This window comes from Ixodes scapularis, unplaced genomic scaffold (assembly GCF_016920785.2).
Source record: "Ixodes scapularis isolate PalLabHiFi unplaced genomic scaffold, ASM1692078v2 ptg000219l_1___fragment_2___debris__unscaffolded, whole genome shotgun sequence".
NCBI classification, from domain to species: domain Eukaryota; kingdom Metazoa; phylum Arthropoda; class Arachnida; order Ixodida; family Ixodidae; genus Ixodes; species Ixodes scapularis.
Genome location: NW_024609940.1, coordinates 82,952 through 100,177, shown reverse-complemented (window position 1 = coordinate 100,177; position 17,226 = coordinate 82,952). Strand labels below are relative to the sequence as shown.

Below are 17,226 nucleotides of genomic sequence, written 5' to 3'. Positions count from 1 at the left end.
ATTTTTTAGTCAAAACAGCTAAAAGTGAGAACACAGAGGTCATGTGACGAAACTATACAAGCACAGCCGACCTATCTAAATGGCCAAAAAAGGAAAAATTGTAATGCATTAAAAAATGGCTCCGTCCGAACGCCCCCATGTTGCAATCAAAACCACATTGCCCTTTAAAGAGTTTAAAGAAACACTAGAAGAAAAAGACTGTTATATTGGGCTGCTTCATAATGCACGTTATCTGAAGATGAGATCACCTACCAAGTGCAAGTCTCGTTAACCAAAAACCCCCGTCTTACACTCAGGTGTATCGACAGGTTTGTTATTTTCTTTTTTCGCGATGAACACTGAAAACTACTGCACGAATAAATGGGCTGGGACATTGGACGAGGATAAGAGAAAAAAAAAAGAAAACAGAAACCACTGTTTTTGTCTAAATTGTACTGCTGTGTGTACACATATAGGCACCAACTAGCCCTACTTGATACCTTATAAAATCCCAATTTCATTGTACATTAACAAGCTCGAAAGTTCTTGCGAAAAACAAGAAAAGTAACTTAATCATAGTAGTCTTAAAGGACGACCAACAAGCAGAAAGAAGAAAACTCTCCCTCGATTCCTCCGTTCCTTTTGAGAAAGAGGGAGACCCTCCTCCTCTCTACCGGGAGTCGTTCAGAGATCCGCTCCTGTGTGGAGAGGAGGGGAAAAGTGGGCGAGTGGGAATGGAGAGAAGAAAACTGGGAACCGGTTTTTTCCCCGGTAGAAGATGATTTTGTAGGTCGGACTTTAAGGACAGAGTGAGAAGACACGGAATAGGCAGAGCATCTTGAGCTCCTCCCACCATTGTATAAAAATTCAAAAGCGCAAACACCAAGGAAAAGAAGAGGGGACAGGACAGAGCGCTTACTCCAACTGGAAGTTTAATGTATTCCCCGAGGAAGACATAGAAGAAGAATTAGGCATGTGAAGGTAAAAAAGAAGAAAATTATTCTTATAGTTTATAGATGCATTAAAAAAATTTAAACTAAATCTGACTTCACCCGTTGACATTGGCAAAAAAAAGAATGTAATAAAAATTCAGAAGTATAAACAAAATCAGCAGGTCAAGGATAAGGTAAGAAAGCATTAAAGCGACCCACGTTAAGAAAAAAGGTCGAGGTATCTCATCTCTTTCTCGGACAGCGCTATTGATGGTGCGCTTATACAAGCTCCCCCGAGAGACAATATGGTTTTTGCTTCATAGAGTTCTATGGATCTTTTTTTATGGTAATGCTTGAGGATCTTAGTCTGTTGGAATATGGGTGTGCAGTGGCAGTCCCGGACATGTATGGCGAGATGTCCCGATGGTGATGATTTCAGAGAAAGGTGATGCTCTCGAAGTCTCACGTTCACACAGCGCCCAGATTGTCCGACGTAGACTTTCCCACATGTGAATGGTACTTCGTACGCTACATTGATGTTGCAGTTGACGTACTTGTGCATATGCTTGACGGTGCAGTTTTTGTTATTTTCATTTGGCGAATTAATCTTAGGACACAATTTTTTTAGTTTGTTTGGAGCTGATAGTACCACTGGTACTTCATACTTTGAGGCTATCCGTTTGAAGTTGTGGGATATGTCGTGGAAGTAGGGTATCGCTGCCGGCCGCGTTTTCTGCTCGCAATTTCGTTTCCCTCTTCCCTTGGGAGTTGTCAGACATTCTGCTACATCAAACAATAATGAATTGGTGTATCCAGAATCCAGCAGCCTTTGCACTTGTGCTTCGAAACTACACTTAGCCGTGTGTACACAGGACTTGAGCAGGGCCGCTTTGAAGCAACTCTGCACTATTCCTCTTTTGATGATCTTAGAGTGGGAAGAATCAAAGGTAGGAGTCTTTTTTTGGACCGTGGTGCATAAGTCCAACAAGTGTGTGATTCTTCAAAGGACAGTTGTAGATCTAAAAATTGAAGCTTGCTATTAGTAGGTAACTCATGTGTGAATTTGAGTCCTTGAGCTTGTGTCATGAAAGTGTTGCTTATGATGTTAAATGTACCACAATCATATTGGTATCCGATGGAAAGTAAAACGAGATAGTCATCGACGTATCTAAAGATACGTGTTACAAGGTTTGTGGGAAGGCTCTGGGCTATCCCCTGTCACATCTGGAAAGAAAAATGTCGCATAAGACATGTGCTACACAGGAGCCAATGCAAATCCCTTTCTTTTGGATGTAAGTATTGCCGCTAAAGGTCACAAAGGTAGATGTTAGGTAGAACCTAAGGAGTTCCATGAAAGATTCTGATGGTATACCACATTGATTTTGAAATGACACAGTTCCCTCTTTTCCTTGGTGTTTGCGCTTTTGAATTTTTATACAATGTGTAGCCAACTAGCCCAACAGTTAATTTTGATTCAATATCTCCTCCCACCACCGGGGCAACAATGTCTCTGCAGCAACACGAGTACATATATATGTACCAACGATAACCACGCTAGCCAAAGCCGCTGCATTAACGCAGCGGATAAGGTGTCCAATGACCGAGCGAGAATCCAGTGGATCAATTCCCACTACGGGGAACGGTTGTGTGTAAAGACAACCGCAGTTGGTGGCAGGTTATGAATTCGGTAGACGATCTGCTTCCAGCACGAACCTTCCGCCTTCGATAACGCTTCGATGCACGCTCATCCAAAACCTGGGAGGGGCAACGGGCAAGTGCTCGGGGCAGAGCTTCTACTGCATTCTTAGCCTATCGCCTACTCCACTTGGATTATCGGGTTTTCGTTAGATTCTGTGATACTCTAGGTTTGGAACCCAGCCCTAGGACCCGTTACACACTAAGATCCACCACAAAGAGTGGCAATGGGAGCTACCTTGACGAGAGTGACCGCGTCGTTGGACTCCCTGAAGCAGTTCACCATTGCGGGAACCAGCAGCGAGGGCACCAGGTTCACGGGGAACTGCTCGGCTGCAAATGGAAGTGTTAAGGTCTTCACCACTAGCTATCTTCATGTACTTTTTCAAGCAATGCTGCACATTTCTTACATTAAGCATGTCCCCTAAAACCCTCAAAAAAAAAACAAAAAAATCTTTTTTTTGCACATATAAATAGTGCATTGCCAAATGCTCAGCCTCTGCCCAAATCTGGTGTTAGCGGTCTGGACCAGATGCCAATGTTTGGGAACTTGCCGTTTTCTTATACAAAAGTTATAGTAAGGGATTTTCTGAAACCTTCAATGGTAAAATAAGGACCATTTCTAGTATAGTTTGTGCCATTCAGCCCCATGTATCCGTGGACTTCGTTAGCCACCATTTTCAATTTAAGATGTCTGAGAATCGCTTACAACTTTTGTATCGGATAATAGCAAGCTCCGACACTTTGGCATCTGGTTCAACCCAACGTCGCCACGCTTGGGTGGAGACCGAGTTTCGGCAATGCAGGGTTTAATTTTCCGGCGAAAATACCGCAGTAAATTTCCTCCGGAGACACCGTACTCGACTGTAGCAAAATCGCCGACTAAACAAGCAAATATGGTCCCCAAACTTTGCTTGCTTGCTTTCCGAATTCTTTAGCTCGGCGCCCAACCCGAAAGACAGTCCCAAAGTGAGTCAAACAGATACTATGGTCGCCGAAGGCTTAGGAAACGGAGGATGTGGCTTTATCACCTTGGCACTTCTTGCTTTGCGATTGGTTGTTCGGAATTCCTGTCGACCAGTGCTGCATTCTCACTGGCTGCGGAGAGACAATCAGATGCTCAAGGCTCGCCACGCCCTGCGTTCCTTAAGCTGTCAGTGACTTTAGTGGGGTTTGTCCAAGACCCCCATATCCCCATCTCCCAATATCTCCAACTCCCTATATCCTCACTTCCCTATATCCCCCAATCCCCTACATCCCTATTTACTTACACCCCCCTATATCCCCATCTCCCTATATCTCCACCTCCCTAATCCCCACCTCTTTCTATCCCAGTCTCCCTCTCCCGAAATTCCTATATCTCAACCTACCTATATCCCGATCTGCGTATTAATAGAATAATTTTGGCACATGCGTCGGGATGGGAAAAACTTCAGATATTATCCTCATATGCACGAAGACATGGGGAGCTATTTGATTGCCTCCATTTGCGGATGCCTTGGGGGAACAGTTGAGGTAGACGTTGTGGCAGAATTGATGTACGAGATAGCGATAAAAAAAGGAAACCATGCCTACAAGCGAAATAACAGTGAGTGTGCAGGCGAGCTGGTGATAATGAATCGTACTGTAACACCCAAGACCGTGGTGCGGGAAAGTTAAGAAACTTTCGAGTCGAAGAAAGAGACAACGGTAGGAGGACGTCTCAAAACGTTCTCCTACCGTTGTCTTTTCCTCGGATTTGGAAGTTTCTCAATTTTCCCGCACCACGGTCTCGGATGTTACATTACGATTGGCGCTTATCAGCTGGTTTTAGAAGTAGTGGACTCTTAAAAAGGTTTGTGAAATAAAAAGAAAACGAAAACAACACTTGCGAGGCTTCCTTCTCTTACCTGTGGACAAGGCCATCTTGGCTTTGCCAGTCTCCAGGTAATGGTAAACAAGCGGGTTCACAATGGCTCCCACACTCATTCCCATGCCCTGTGACCAAAACAAAATGACAAAACAATGTGCAATCGTTTCTGATCCTCAAGTGGCAGCCCCACGTCAAACTCGGCAACAAAAAACTGAGCATGAGGGAGGAGCATGGAGGAACGAAGAGATGATGGTCGTAGCTTGGAGGTGTCTCTGTTGATTTCGTATTTTCACTCATTCTTCAAGACGCTCAGTGCCAGTATTTAGAGAGAGTGCTGTGAAAGCAATCCAACGCACTGGGTAAAAAAGCACTAAAGGAACTTCTAGAAGCTGCATGAAATGCTGAATATGGCACACACATACTCGTGATTACATTAACATCATAACCTATATGGCAAAGCCGCAGTTCAAACATCTGTACCGTAATATCCCGAGTCATCGCCCATCCCCGAGCCATCGCCCACCCCATTTTTTGGGCCAATATCGATTTCCGAAAAAACACCGAGTCATCGCCCACCCCCTCAAATACCCCAGCGCGGACTCTGCGATCCGCGAACACTCATCCCACCCGAATGACGCGGTCGCGGACCTTACAGTTGGAGGACGTCCGTGACAAAGTAAAACGAAGGAGGGAAAGACACTTCCTTTTGTTTACGCATTTCCTCCGTGAGCGACCCCAAAGTGGTCGTGTATCCGTGCGAAAAGAAAACGATGGAGATAACAAAATAAGAGTTTGTTAACGTAACCGCGGAGTGTTAGGTCAAAGTCTGTCTCCGCCGAAGTAAGGTCACCGCAAACCCGCTCCTTCTTCCCGCCTGTCGCGACCGCGGTTGTGCAATATTTTTGGCAAAGCCAAAGGGTAAATAAAGCTTTGCTGGAACGTCCTACACAGACGTTTGCAGAGCGTCCCAACCGTGCATTGATAGTTCGCCATGCACGGACGCACGTATGTACGCACCAAACAAGTTGCGCAAGAGCTTGCAATTGACAAGGCGCCCGACTTGGCCCGACGCCAAAGTATTTGCCAACGCGACCGCCGGCTTTCCCGCTTTCCCAGCATAGCTCTTGGTCGCTTCTTTGGTCCGCTCGCTCGCTTGCTCGTTGCGCCTGGTCGGTTTTTCTATTTTCTTGTAGACTTTTTTTTTTTTTTACTAACTAGGAGAACATAATGGTGACATTCTTTCACGGAACAAACGTTCGCGCTATATGCAGATCGGCGGTGTTTCTAGCGCGTATGCAAGCAACGGACTTCGCTATAGTAAAATATTCTTTCGTGAGCATTTTTTCTATAAAACAATGAAACTAAATCGAGTGTTGAGTTTGATGTATCTCTTGTGCATCAGCGCTAGATACGCAGAGAAAAATAGGCGGTTTTTTCCGCTTTTTGTCGAGTGTTTGTGCTCACCCACCGAGACATGGCCCACCCCACTTTTTTAACGAATTTCAGGCGGTAGGGGGGTGGGCGATGACTCGGGATATTACGGTAGTTATTTGTCAGGCAGAAAAGTTAACTAAAGCTAAGTAAAATGCCCCCCCCCCCCCCTTCCCCCCAAAAAGAAAACCAGTGCACACCTATGCATTAGGATAAGGAAGCTGCTGAACCCCACTGAAACCTTTCATTCCTACTTTTCACAATACAAAGAGGTCCTAAAAGATGTGCCGTCCCTCCAGACTTGGCGGTCCGGGAACAATGCAGCATTGTTCGGCCCCTTTCCAGTAGTGTGCTCGAAGCTCTATATTTTGCAAGTGTGGCATTAAGCAGTCTCTACCAAACGTTCAAAATGCCAAAGGTCAAAGCTTCGTTACACAAAATGCTGACCTCTCTTCTTTACAACGAAGCAGCAACCAAGTTGGAACCATTCCAAATGCCCAATGTGTGAACAACACCTGCATAGCCTAGTACTTCCGCATAAAAAGATGCGACTAAAAATATACATTCTTTCTTACACCCTTTTGTGTTGCACCATTATGCGACCCTTGGCCATCCCGTGTAATCAAACCTATAGGACGAAAACAAGCTTGTCTTGCATTGTCTAGTCAACAAAGTTAACCCCCAACAAAGTTATTTTCACTCGTTCAGCCGTTTCAGACAGTCTTAACTCGCTCACTCATGAAAATCTATGAAAACTGTTTCGTACGCTCGAATAAAGCATACATTTCCCGCGAAGTTATGAAGAACGCGGGACTCTCGACGAAATCATGCTGCCGAAAACTCATTCTTGACTGGTATGTTTAGCGTTTCTGCTCCTGTGAATCAGAAGCCAGGATTGCGGCAGATGAGCTGACGCTTCTGTGACATCGTCGGATGAAAATCGAGGGACCACTTTTGACGACGCGGTAAACACGCCAGAAGGAAACGCGTTTTGGGCACCACGGTGAAACTTCGGCCACCCCAGGAAGCAAATTCTCTCGCCGGACTGTTGGCCGGTAGTCGAGGGTCGGAGCCGGAACTCCGAAGGAGTCTGAGAAGATCGTCGTTTCCCCGCCGTACTGCTTCGCCCCCGCCCGCTCGCTCACCTTGAGTTTTCCGACCACCTGTTCGGGGTCTGACGTGTCCAGGGCCGGCAGAGCGAAGTCTCCGAGGGTCTCGTAGTTTGGCTCCAGCTCCAGATCCATCATCGACTTGAGGACGGCGTAGACGTCGTCGTCGTTTCCGCTCTTGCTGAGGAGCACAGGATAGAAGTAGTGGTGACGTACCGGGAGTTCCTGCAATTTGGAAGGATCCCTCGAGTCGCTGGTCTTCCCACGTAAAAACCGCCCGTCTCTTAGGCGATACATCCGAAAGGCGCTTCAAATGCGTGACGTTCACAGATCATCTGCGACGTGATGGCGTCGCCTGATGCAACCATGCGCCACTATGACGTCACGGTGCTATGCGACGTCACACGACCATCAGGAAAGCATGTGGTTACGTCCTCTGATCACGCGACGTGATGTCAGGCCAACTCACATTAGTGTTACTAGACATCACGGTGTCACAATGCAGCATCATGGTGAGCCGCCCAATGTCGAAGCGTCGTGCAACATCGTAGTGTCACGCGATTGCTGCCATACTGATGGCGTCACGCGAACACCGTGACATCACAGTGTTCACGCCGATAACACCGCGTGAACACTATGACGTTATCACACGGGCACGATGACATCGCAGTAAACCATTTTAAAATGCCAATGACGTCACGTAAACACCATGGCGTCACCAGTGTAACATGACAATGGAATCTACATGCCATGGACGCGAAGGAGCTAAGAGCTGAACCAATAAGGCTGTGCATTTGAAACAATCAAGTAGACTGGTTAGCATGTTAACTTAAATTAATAAATGCACTGATCATGAACAAGGCCCAAACATTTGCATTCTCTATATGCATGCAGGCCCATTATGGTGATGTAAAGCAGGGACCTGGCGAAAGATTAAGCTTGGAAAACGTGTCCTGCCAAATGTGATCCATGCCGGAGTCTGGACATATAAAACAAAAAAGACGCTCCGCGTCGCAGTCCACACAGAACTTGTCTGAGGAACTGTTACATTTGTACTACCGTTTACCGGATTCACGGCGCAGATCGTTACCACCAGGTACTCCATGGGAAAGTAGAAACTTTAGCCTTGTTCGTAACAAATGTGTTCACTAACCGAGTAAAAGTAGGCACCAAGTGCCACACTGGAAAGGCGAAACGAGCACACTCTACCTGTTATCAGCAAAATGGCGCATTCTTATTTTGTATGTGGCATGCCAGTTTCCCAGGCACAATGCATGTTCAGAAACACAATCACAAACATTGCAACATGCACCAGATTTCTTTTGGGTAACTTGGGAACAGTAAACAAATTTAATTCCCATGGACACACCAGTAATCTTCCCATCGTTGCAAGAGCTGAAACATGGGTGCACCTTCGTCTGAAGCTCCCTAAGGACAACACCGGGAGCCATGCGCTAGACCACTTGATTTATAACATTTGTGAGGCTAAACCTGCAAGTTCTATTTGGAAAATGGTAAACTCCACTACTTCCAAATCTATAACCACGATGCACATAAAAAATTGGGCACAATATGCAAGCCGGATAAGAGACAATATAGTCGAAAGATACATAGCACAAACGACTCTGTTGCAAACACAAAAACCAATGTTTTTAGATTAAGGTCAGTTGGGAAACTTCCGGGAGGCGGCGGCTCCATTTTGTAGTGCTTCCGAGAGGCGGCGCTGGCGTCTCATTGGGATTTAAGCGCGCGCCGTCACGGCATCACTTGGGCACACGGTTAAAAACATGCTTCAAAGGCTCCGATAATGCGGTTTGCAGTACATAGTAATGGTTTATTAAAAGTCTCTATTGTTCCCTATCAACAACCTGCTTTACTAACTGGACCAGTGAGCAGGAAATTTCGTTATAAGACCAATGCTTTCAAGCATGCCTGAGAGGTAAGAGCTAAAGCCATGGATAGGTGCACTTCGTGGAAAGAAAACATTGTATAATATACTTCCATTTCACTTTTTGCTTTGGTGTGCACATTCTCTTTATATACACTTTGTTCAGCAGTAATTATTTGCTTTACAAGTCATACAGTTTGGTTGGCCGCGTGCCAACACCTTTCAGAACAGGAGACTAGCAGAAGACGTGCAAGGGACCAATCCTGCCGGAGCCGCAGCGCCACCGCATCGCTGGCTACTGTGCGGCACGCTCCATTGCCATGGCGCGCTCGTGCTCTTTCCCAACTGACCCTAATCTAAAAATGTTGACAAAAACTCGTGATGCCCATCAGAGACCCCAGGTTAGGAGTGGTACTGCACCGGTTAAAATTCTCATCTACAGCAGAGACAGCAGATGTCCATTGTGGCTGACTAACTTCTCGCTGTCTAAACACACACACAACACAATTACTTTTTAATTGGACTGTGCTAAAAATTAACAAGCATAATTAAAAAAAAACAAAAAAAAAAAAACTAAACTATGTTTGACAGACAGAGGGCTGCAAGTTTATTGACTGCCTATGTCAACAAAAAAACCGCAGCTAAAACAAACTCATATTGCAGCGTCCCAGAATTCGGAGTTCTGCGTTCAAATATGACACCACTCACCTGCTTGTGCATTTCGTTGATCAGACCCAAAGCCAACTCTGAAACGGCAATGTTTCGCTGTCAGTACACTTGATGACAACAAGCAAGACAACTTCAGCGGCTGACACACAAACTCCCAGAGAGCCTACCGGCTTTTTTGTTCAGCAGCGCCACCTCCGTGCAGCGGATCAGAGCCCTTGTGTTGAAGCCGCGGGACTTGAAGTCGTTGCAGTACTGCACAATCTTCTCAAGGGGCTGCAAAAAAAAAGGATTACCAGTCCCATTTATACATACGGATTCTTGCACACGAGTAAAATTGGCTTTGCATCCCGGCTGCATTTCATAAATTGTTTTAGGTGCATAATACATATTTTTTATTTCTTATTACCACTGCACCGGCCCAGGTTCGAGCTCTGCTAGGGCATCTTTCTTACGCTGATTTTACGTGATACTTTGTAAGCTTTATATATAAGCCTAACGTCATGTAATGTTCCCAGCATGTGTCTCGTTCATGTCGATAGTTCATCTTGGTCGTTACTGACGCTTCTCTGTGACACTTGCTAGTGACTCTCATTCAGGATAATTTTCTTGTAAAATACATTCTGCATTAAAAGACTGCATTTTTAGTTTCAACAAAAGATCTCACTAGCTTGATCATGTGTCGATTCATTATACTACTGAACTGTGTAGGTTGCGCATGTGTCGTGGGGGGTGGGGCTGCTTGATCTGCGCGAGGCTAGTGGAACCACTCACCCTGGTCTTTGTTGGCACGTTTGAGCTAGCATTGCTTTCCTGCATACGTTTGGGTGCAGGCTACCTCGGAACCATGGCAGGACACTGAACCAGGGGAAGCGAGATCTGTACTTATATAGGCGCTCGCTTCTCCTTATATGTCTGTGGCGCGATATTTCACATGCTATGAGGCAAAGCCAACTGTTAGCTGTTTCCCCATGCTGTTGCTCCCCATGCCACTGCTCCACACGCAACTGCTCCTTGTGCAACTGCTGCTGACACCGCTACTCCTCCTATGGTTGCTTCTGTGCATCTGCATCGCTTAGCCCATTCGGCATCGTATCTGGCTGGAAGCACTTGGTCCTAAGTTCGACCCCCATCAGGAGTGTCTCTTGTATACATTTTTAAATGGACCCTATGAACCGATGTTCTTTGCATATAAAACTTCAAACCACGTGTAATGGTCGAGCTTAACGGTTGAGCACGACGGTTTTTTCATAAAGAAACGGCTGATAAAACTCATTCTGTGTTAAAAATAGTCAGAAAACTGTCCAATTTTGAAAATGGCAGGGACAGAATGAAACTGCCGAACAGAAATGCCACCATACTCAAGAAGGAAGGCGAGACTCACCGCACCAGAGCGCACAAGCTGCGAGACGAAGAAGTTGCCGTGGTTCTCCAGCCTCGAGGTCATGGTGAGGAAGACCTTGTGCGCCACGTCGTCGTGGCCCAGGGCGACGAGTTCCATGCACGTGTTGATGCAGTCCTGAGTGTAGCCCGCCAGACGCCGCGTCTTGCCCAGGACCTGCGGGGCCAAGGGGTCGGGAGGGTGAGGCCGAGTGTGTCAGCGAACCACAGCTCGTAGCACGTGGAGCAAAAGCTTGTGCCGCTGAACCCAGAGAACCTGGGATCATCCCCCCCCCCCCCCCCCCCCCTTTGCCCTCTTCGGCCTGGATGAGTGTTGTACAGGCGTGCCGTCGTTGTCACCACCGAGTGATGCATGTTAGAGACCCCAGGCTAGCGGTTGTACTGGACTGGCTTAAACTTTTCATGTACACCGGAGACACCAGACAGCCATTGGGGTTGATTAACTTCCCTCAGTCAAATACAGGGTGGTTCAGCTGACTATTGCCAAGACTTAGAAAAACCCGGCGCACGCTACGCGTGTCGAACCGACGCACTATTGTTCACGGTCCTGCTGAGCAAGTCGAGATTTTGTTGCGAAGTGCCCATCTGGCTAATTAACATACCGTAAAATACCGAGCTAGCACCCCCTCAAAATTTAGAGACTATCCAATCAAAATAGAGAGGAAGTCCCTCACTCGGTTTGGAAATGCCAATATTGATGCCAAAAACTTCATCATCGTCAGAACAACCGGACGTGTCATCGTCGTCGGAAGCTTCTTCAGTTTCGTCGACATCCTCACAAATTCGCAAAAATACCTCACCGACACCGTTGCAAAATGGCCACAAAAAACGAAAGGAGGTGGAAAAGGGCTAGCGACGAACGACCAAATATAACGAAGTGAACACTGCTGTGAGCCGCTGCTAGCCGCCGCGAGCAACGGCAATACCGTGAGCCGCCGTGAGCAACAGGAGAAATCTCCACATTTCCTTTTGCTGCGCGTTTGCGAGAGGGAGGGGGCAAGCTGCGGGGCGCATCGCAACCATCTTCCCTCCTTACGTCACAAGGGGCACTCGCAAGCGGCGCCAACCACAGCAGCCGCGGACAGGCGTGAAACCCGACACCCGAGGGATGCGGGCGGGCCGCGGCCCGCAGGCTGCTGCTGTTTCGGTTGTTTTCATACACCAAAAGCTTTTCGAAACATGAAGCGGTGCAGCGCTACGGCGACACCTGCTCGGTGACTCCATTCGCTCGGTGGGGTCGTGAAATTTGGTCATGAAATGTAAGTCGAAATTCTCTGGTCAAGATTGTAGGTCGACCTGTAATTTTGACATTTGCAAAAAAAAAGGTTGACTTATATTAGAATAAATAGAGTACTCCTTAAATTCCATCCTCCATGCTCATCCGGCTAAGCCCTTGAAGTTGTATTTGAAAAAAGAAAGTGCAGAATCAAACGTCATGGATGCATTGAAAGAGTCACTAGACCTGGCTACCCAGTACACAATAGTCACAAGACGGTTCTTTCAGAGGTTGCATGCAGTTGCCAGTAACGCGGAACTAACCTATGTGGAGCGCAAGTTCGTCTGCTTCTTGCACAGGGGCCGCGATATCAGAACATCAAGCTCTTATTGATCAATTGGAAAAAATAGTGGGTACACCTCAAGGCAACAAGCATTGAAATCTAGCCACCACCCTTTCAATCAAAGCCAATCAGAGCCCTGCGTCATTCTTACATCACCACAACTCCTCTGCAAGAAGCAGACAACTTGCCCTCCGCACTGAGGCGAGTGAACAAGCGAAGCACCCCGCACCTCATCGACGTGCTGCTTGTGTCCGGAGCAGGCAAGGACGTTCACGAGCCCGAGGTAATGATCGTCCAACAGGAAGACTTCGTTCCGCTCCAGTTCCTGCAGCACCTTGTTCATGGACTCTACGTCCCCACGCTCCGCGTGACCGCGCAGCAGGGCGAAGTAAGTGTCTGCCGTCGGTTCCAGGTGGGCGTTTCTGTTGGAACACGCTCAACAATTCAGATTCGAGTTCATGCTTAGCAGTAGAAAGAATCTGTCATGGTGAAGTCCACGAGGTGGGGAAGAGATTTACGCAAGAATAAATTGACCTCCACCAGAGATGGAGTGCAACTCGCCAAGTGAATGGTGGCTGTCCAATCTCACCCTTGCAGTGGTTATAATCAAAACTGGTGGCAACTGTTAATGTCTATTTGCACCATTGACGGCTAGCTTCTGGTTAGCTCGGTCGTTGGAGCACTACGACAGTCTCGGGGAGGTCCCGGGATGGAACCCTGGACCCGACGGATTACTTCCCTGGTAGAGGGTGCGAGTTTCACTCCATTTCAGGTGGGAGTAATCTATCAGAAACATGTAGTAGGCAACCCCGAAGAGGTAGCAACGAAGTGTCGTTTCTAAAAGTTTCGTGGCGCTCAAAAATAACCGACATTTCTTGTTTTCGGGAGGCACCCCCAATAAGATCCGAGAGGCCTCCCAAACTGGTTTCATCAAAAAAAAAAAAAAAAAAAAAAAAATCAAGGAAAAATAAAAATTAGTTGGCCTTGTAGAACTTTGAAAAAAAACTTCCAAAATTGAAGGGGAAAACAAAAACCCCGAAAACTTGAAAACCTCAATGTAATTACGGTGTATGGAACGCGTCTCCGACTCGTGCGTTTGGCGTCCCATTTCGCCCAAGCATCGAAAGCGGTCCTCAAGCGGCAACAAATGACGTCGCAAAAGCCGGAGTGCTGTGCCGTTGCATGTCGCGATCCTGGCAGTCGGTGCCACAAGAGCCGGTGAAAAGTAAAATGAGCAAATGTGTGTGCTGCTGTCGTCACACCGGCCGGCGACAGCGCGACATTTCTACAACGTCGGCAGGTAGAAATTGAGAGACCACTGTCTCAGATGCAGTAAACACATCAGTCCAAGACGCGCTCTGGGCACTATAACATAATGAACGCAAGAACTAGAGCATCAGGCTGTAAGGCAACCCGACAGCTGAAAAAAAAAAAAATCAAGCTACAGGAGGAATGCAAGGACAGAAAAGAATCAGGTTTGGAGCACAATGCTAAAGAGATAACAGTGCCAAACTTAAAGGGCAACTCCGGCCAATATTTTTTTTATTTGAGATTATGACTGTTTTCAGCTAAAGCAGTGCTGCTGAATTACAAGGTATCATTTTTTCTCTCGACATAGTGTGTACGGTAGTTTTATAAATATCACGGCTCAGAGTTTGGTTTCGGGCGTCTATGGCAAAACCGAAACTTCCAGTTTGAGGGATGGCAACACTGATCATCAGCAGAACGGCCATGACGTGACGTCACCGTGGTGCTGCGGTACACAGTACAACCGATCGACCGTGGTTCCACCGTAACGTGACGTCACGAGGGTGCTGCGCCATTGTTCCTCAACTAAAAGCTAACCCGTTTGCCACCAGCTAAAGAGCAGCTGGTCGCATCTCTAAAATCGGTTTTAGTGGTGTATCCTGCTTCACTCTGACGTAATATTTCGGCTGTGAAAATATTTCGTGCCACTAAAGCGATACCCGCGAGTTACTTTGGTTTCCTTTTCGACCAGAGTTGCTTCTCAATTTAAATATATGTTATTGACAAACATATATCTACTGATACCTCTTTGGCCCTGAAGAACCAACTGACCAAATACAAGCTATTGCATATACCATAACTTCAACGGTTTAAGATCACAGGTTGATCTCGAATGCAATGCTGCCAAACAAATGCTGGCACAGTAAGTAAGGTCTAATTCGCGTACGAGTTTTATTTGGACAGTTTGGGACTACATGCTACTCATTACAATTTTTTGTTTGTTTGCTGTAGAAACTGGAACTACTTCCTCAGTAAACGGTAAGAAGATCTGACTAAGACAGCCAAAGGTTAATAGAATGCCAGGACTTACCTCATCACGTCCAGGATGTTCTTTGCATTCTCCATGTCACTGCGAGTCAAAAGCAGAATGAACATCCGGCCAGAGGTACTCCCGCAACTACAAACTGCACTGAGACTTCGTATAACTATGGCCCGTTGCAACTCAAGAAGGTAGGGCAAGGGTAAGACGGGCCGGCAAGGAGGAAGCGGACAGAACGCTAAAGAGAGAAGGAAGTTTCCCCTCTCTTCTCTGGCGTTCTGTCTGCTTCCTCCTCCCCGGCCGGTCTTACCCTCGTCCTATCTTCTTGAGTCGCAACGGACTATAACTACACTGCAGTATTTTTCTCACTTGAAGCAAAACTCAGAATTATAACATGAACTAGAAACGAAGCTCAGTCTCTTCTTTTAAACGCACGCATGGGTCCGTCTAAAAAAATAGTGTGCCTCCCTTAGTGCCATGCAAAGATGTGGCATCCTCGACACCATAAATGCGACTGTCAGTTCCCCTCAGTGAACTCATAACGGGGGGAAAAAACAAACTCTATGATGCTAAAGCAACTGGTCATAAATCTTAATAGTGGAAGTTTTCATATACTCTTTTAGAAACAAATGTCGAACTGAATACGCAGATATTTGCTTTGTTGTACCCTCTAGAGTATTTTTTTTTTCTAGCTGTGTTTTTTTATTGTGACTGAAATGTGAATGATCCCCCCCTTATGTAGTGTCCTCGAATGAGGACCTTTATGAGTAAAAATAAATGAAATAACAAATGAAATGAAATTTCAACTGATACTTGAAAGGTCAGCTTGTTCAGAAAACAAAGGCTTTTCAATTGCATTATTTATAAATAATATAAATAACACAAATAACTCATAAGTATACATTAATTTTTTCTTCAGGTGAAAAAAAGTATTTTGTGACATATGTAGGCCTATTCAGGCAGTTGAGAGAGAAGCGACAACTTTCTTCCCGTCAGCTATGCCGTGCTATGAGAATTCAGACTCACTTTGCTCTTGCGTGACCCATGACCAGCGAGTTGAACACCTTCTCGTTGATCGGGAGGTCCTGACTCTTCATGTGCTCCAGGATCTTGCTGCAAGACGACACAAACCGTCAACAACGTGTGCAAAGAAACAACAGCACTCTGCAGATTGAAACTGAATAGACAAGGAACACTTCTAAAAGACACCGAGCGCTGAAATGCACAATCAACGAAATTTCCCGCTCTCCTCTCACGACTAAAAGGCTGCCGTCGAAGCCTATTTCGGTCACCGACAGGAAAAGAATGGCAGGGCCAGGGCTTCGAGGGACGCTGATGTGTTATTGAAGGTAACAAGCTCGCGCTGGAGGCAGCACAGCAGAAAGACCTCTTTGCAGTTTTTAACACAAAATGTGCTATGAGGCTGGCACCTAACCATATCCGGTTAGATGGCAGTGACGGAAGTTGACAGGCTGACTGCCAGCTGAACAACGACGCAGCGGTAGTCTCCTCACCGATTGGACACCAGTGCCAGTCGAACCTCTTCCTCGAGTGCCTCCATGTTACTCTAAATGTTTGATGCTAACTGGCGTGAGTAAATCGTGAAGGCAAAGTACTTGCGTTGCATTTGAGCAATTTGTGTTGCACGGTATTTGGCTAATCGCTTGGAATATACCGCCTGCTAAATTACTCAAGAACCGACAAGCCTGCCCCAGGTGTAGTTGCACACGCTGCACGCGCTTGCATCTGTAGAAGTAACTGTTCTCAAGCAAAAATCCCAAACAAACAGTGCTTTGCACTTCGTTCGTGAACTCCTCATTTCGGTTTTTTACTTTGAATCTTTTACGCAGACGAGGCGAGCAAGTGCAGCACGTGTACCTACGTTCCCAGCATTCCCCTCGATGCTAGGGTAATTCAGCGGAAGGACCAGTAAGGGAACGATGGCACCGAGAAGCAGAGCCTACTACACAATTTGGGGAAAAGGCAACATGAATACTTTTAATTGGGAAAATTCCCTAACACAGATACTGCTGAGCTTTGCTTCCCTGTTTCACCAAAATCTAAAGAAAAAAAGAAAGAAACAATATTGTTGCTTTTTCACGAACCTTGCCCCAGAAATGTCGCCTTCCTGGCAAAATCTGTGGATAAGACGCTGGTATGTCACCTGCAACACACACAAAAAAAAAATACTGATGTATAGTAAATGTTTTGAAGTTTTAAATTTGGTTCGAGAGGCTTTACTGGCAACGCTGAAAGCGTGATGTCAAACTTTGTAATATGGAGTAATACAGAGACAGTGCAGCTTGTTGTTGCCTACAGGTTACGAGTTTGAAGGCGTGGAATGGATGCTGTTTAAGCTCAAGCCGTAAGAAACCAAAAGACATTCACAAAGCATTGCATTTTTTGGGCTGCTTGCTCGACTTGGAA

At 46.3% G+C, this 17,226-nt stretch overlaps 1 protein-coding gene across 1 annotated transcript in view; it reads right to left on the bottom strand.

The window, feature by feature from the left end:
- Nucleotides 1-17,226, bottom strand: part of LOC8052257 (leucine-rich PPR motif-containing protein, mitochondrial) — a gene marked incomplete at its 3' end in the record, with an annotated part of 49,383 nt that overhangs the window by 24,702 nt on the left and 7,455 nt on the right. Inside the window, 10 exon segments of the mRNA XM_042287703.1 lie at nt 2,845-2,939; nt 4,496-4,583; nt 7,035-7,223; nt 9,595-9,632; nt 9,723-9,828; nt 10,937-11,110; nt 12,742-12,934; nt 14,851-14,889; nt 15,826-15,912; nt 16,905-16,963. Of these exon segments, the coding sequence (XP_042143637.1) occupies nt 2,845-2,939; nt 4,496-4,583; nt 7,035-7,223; nt 9,595-9,632; nt 9,723-9,828; nt 10,937-11,110; nt 12,742-12,934; nt 14,851-14,889; nt 15,826-15,912; nt 16,905-16,963 (1,068 nt within the window).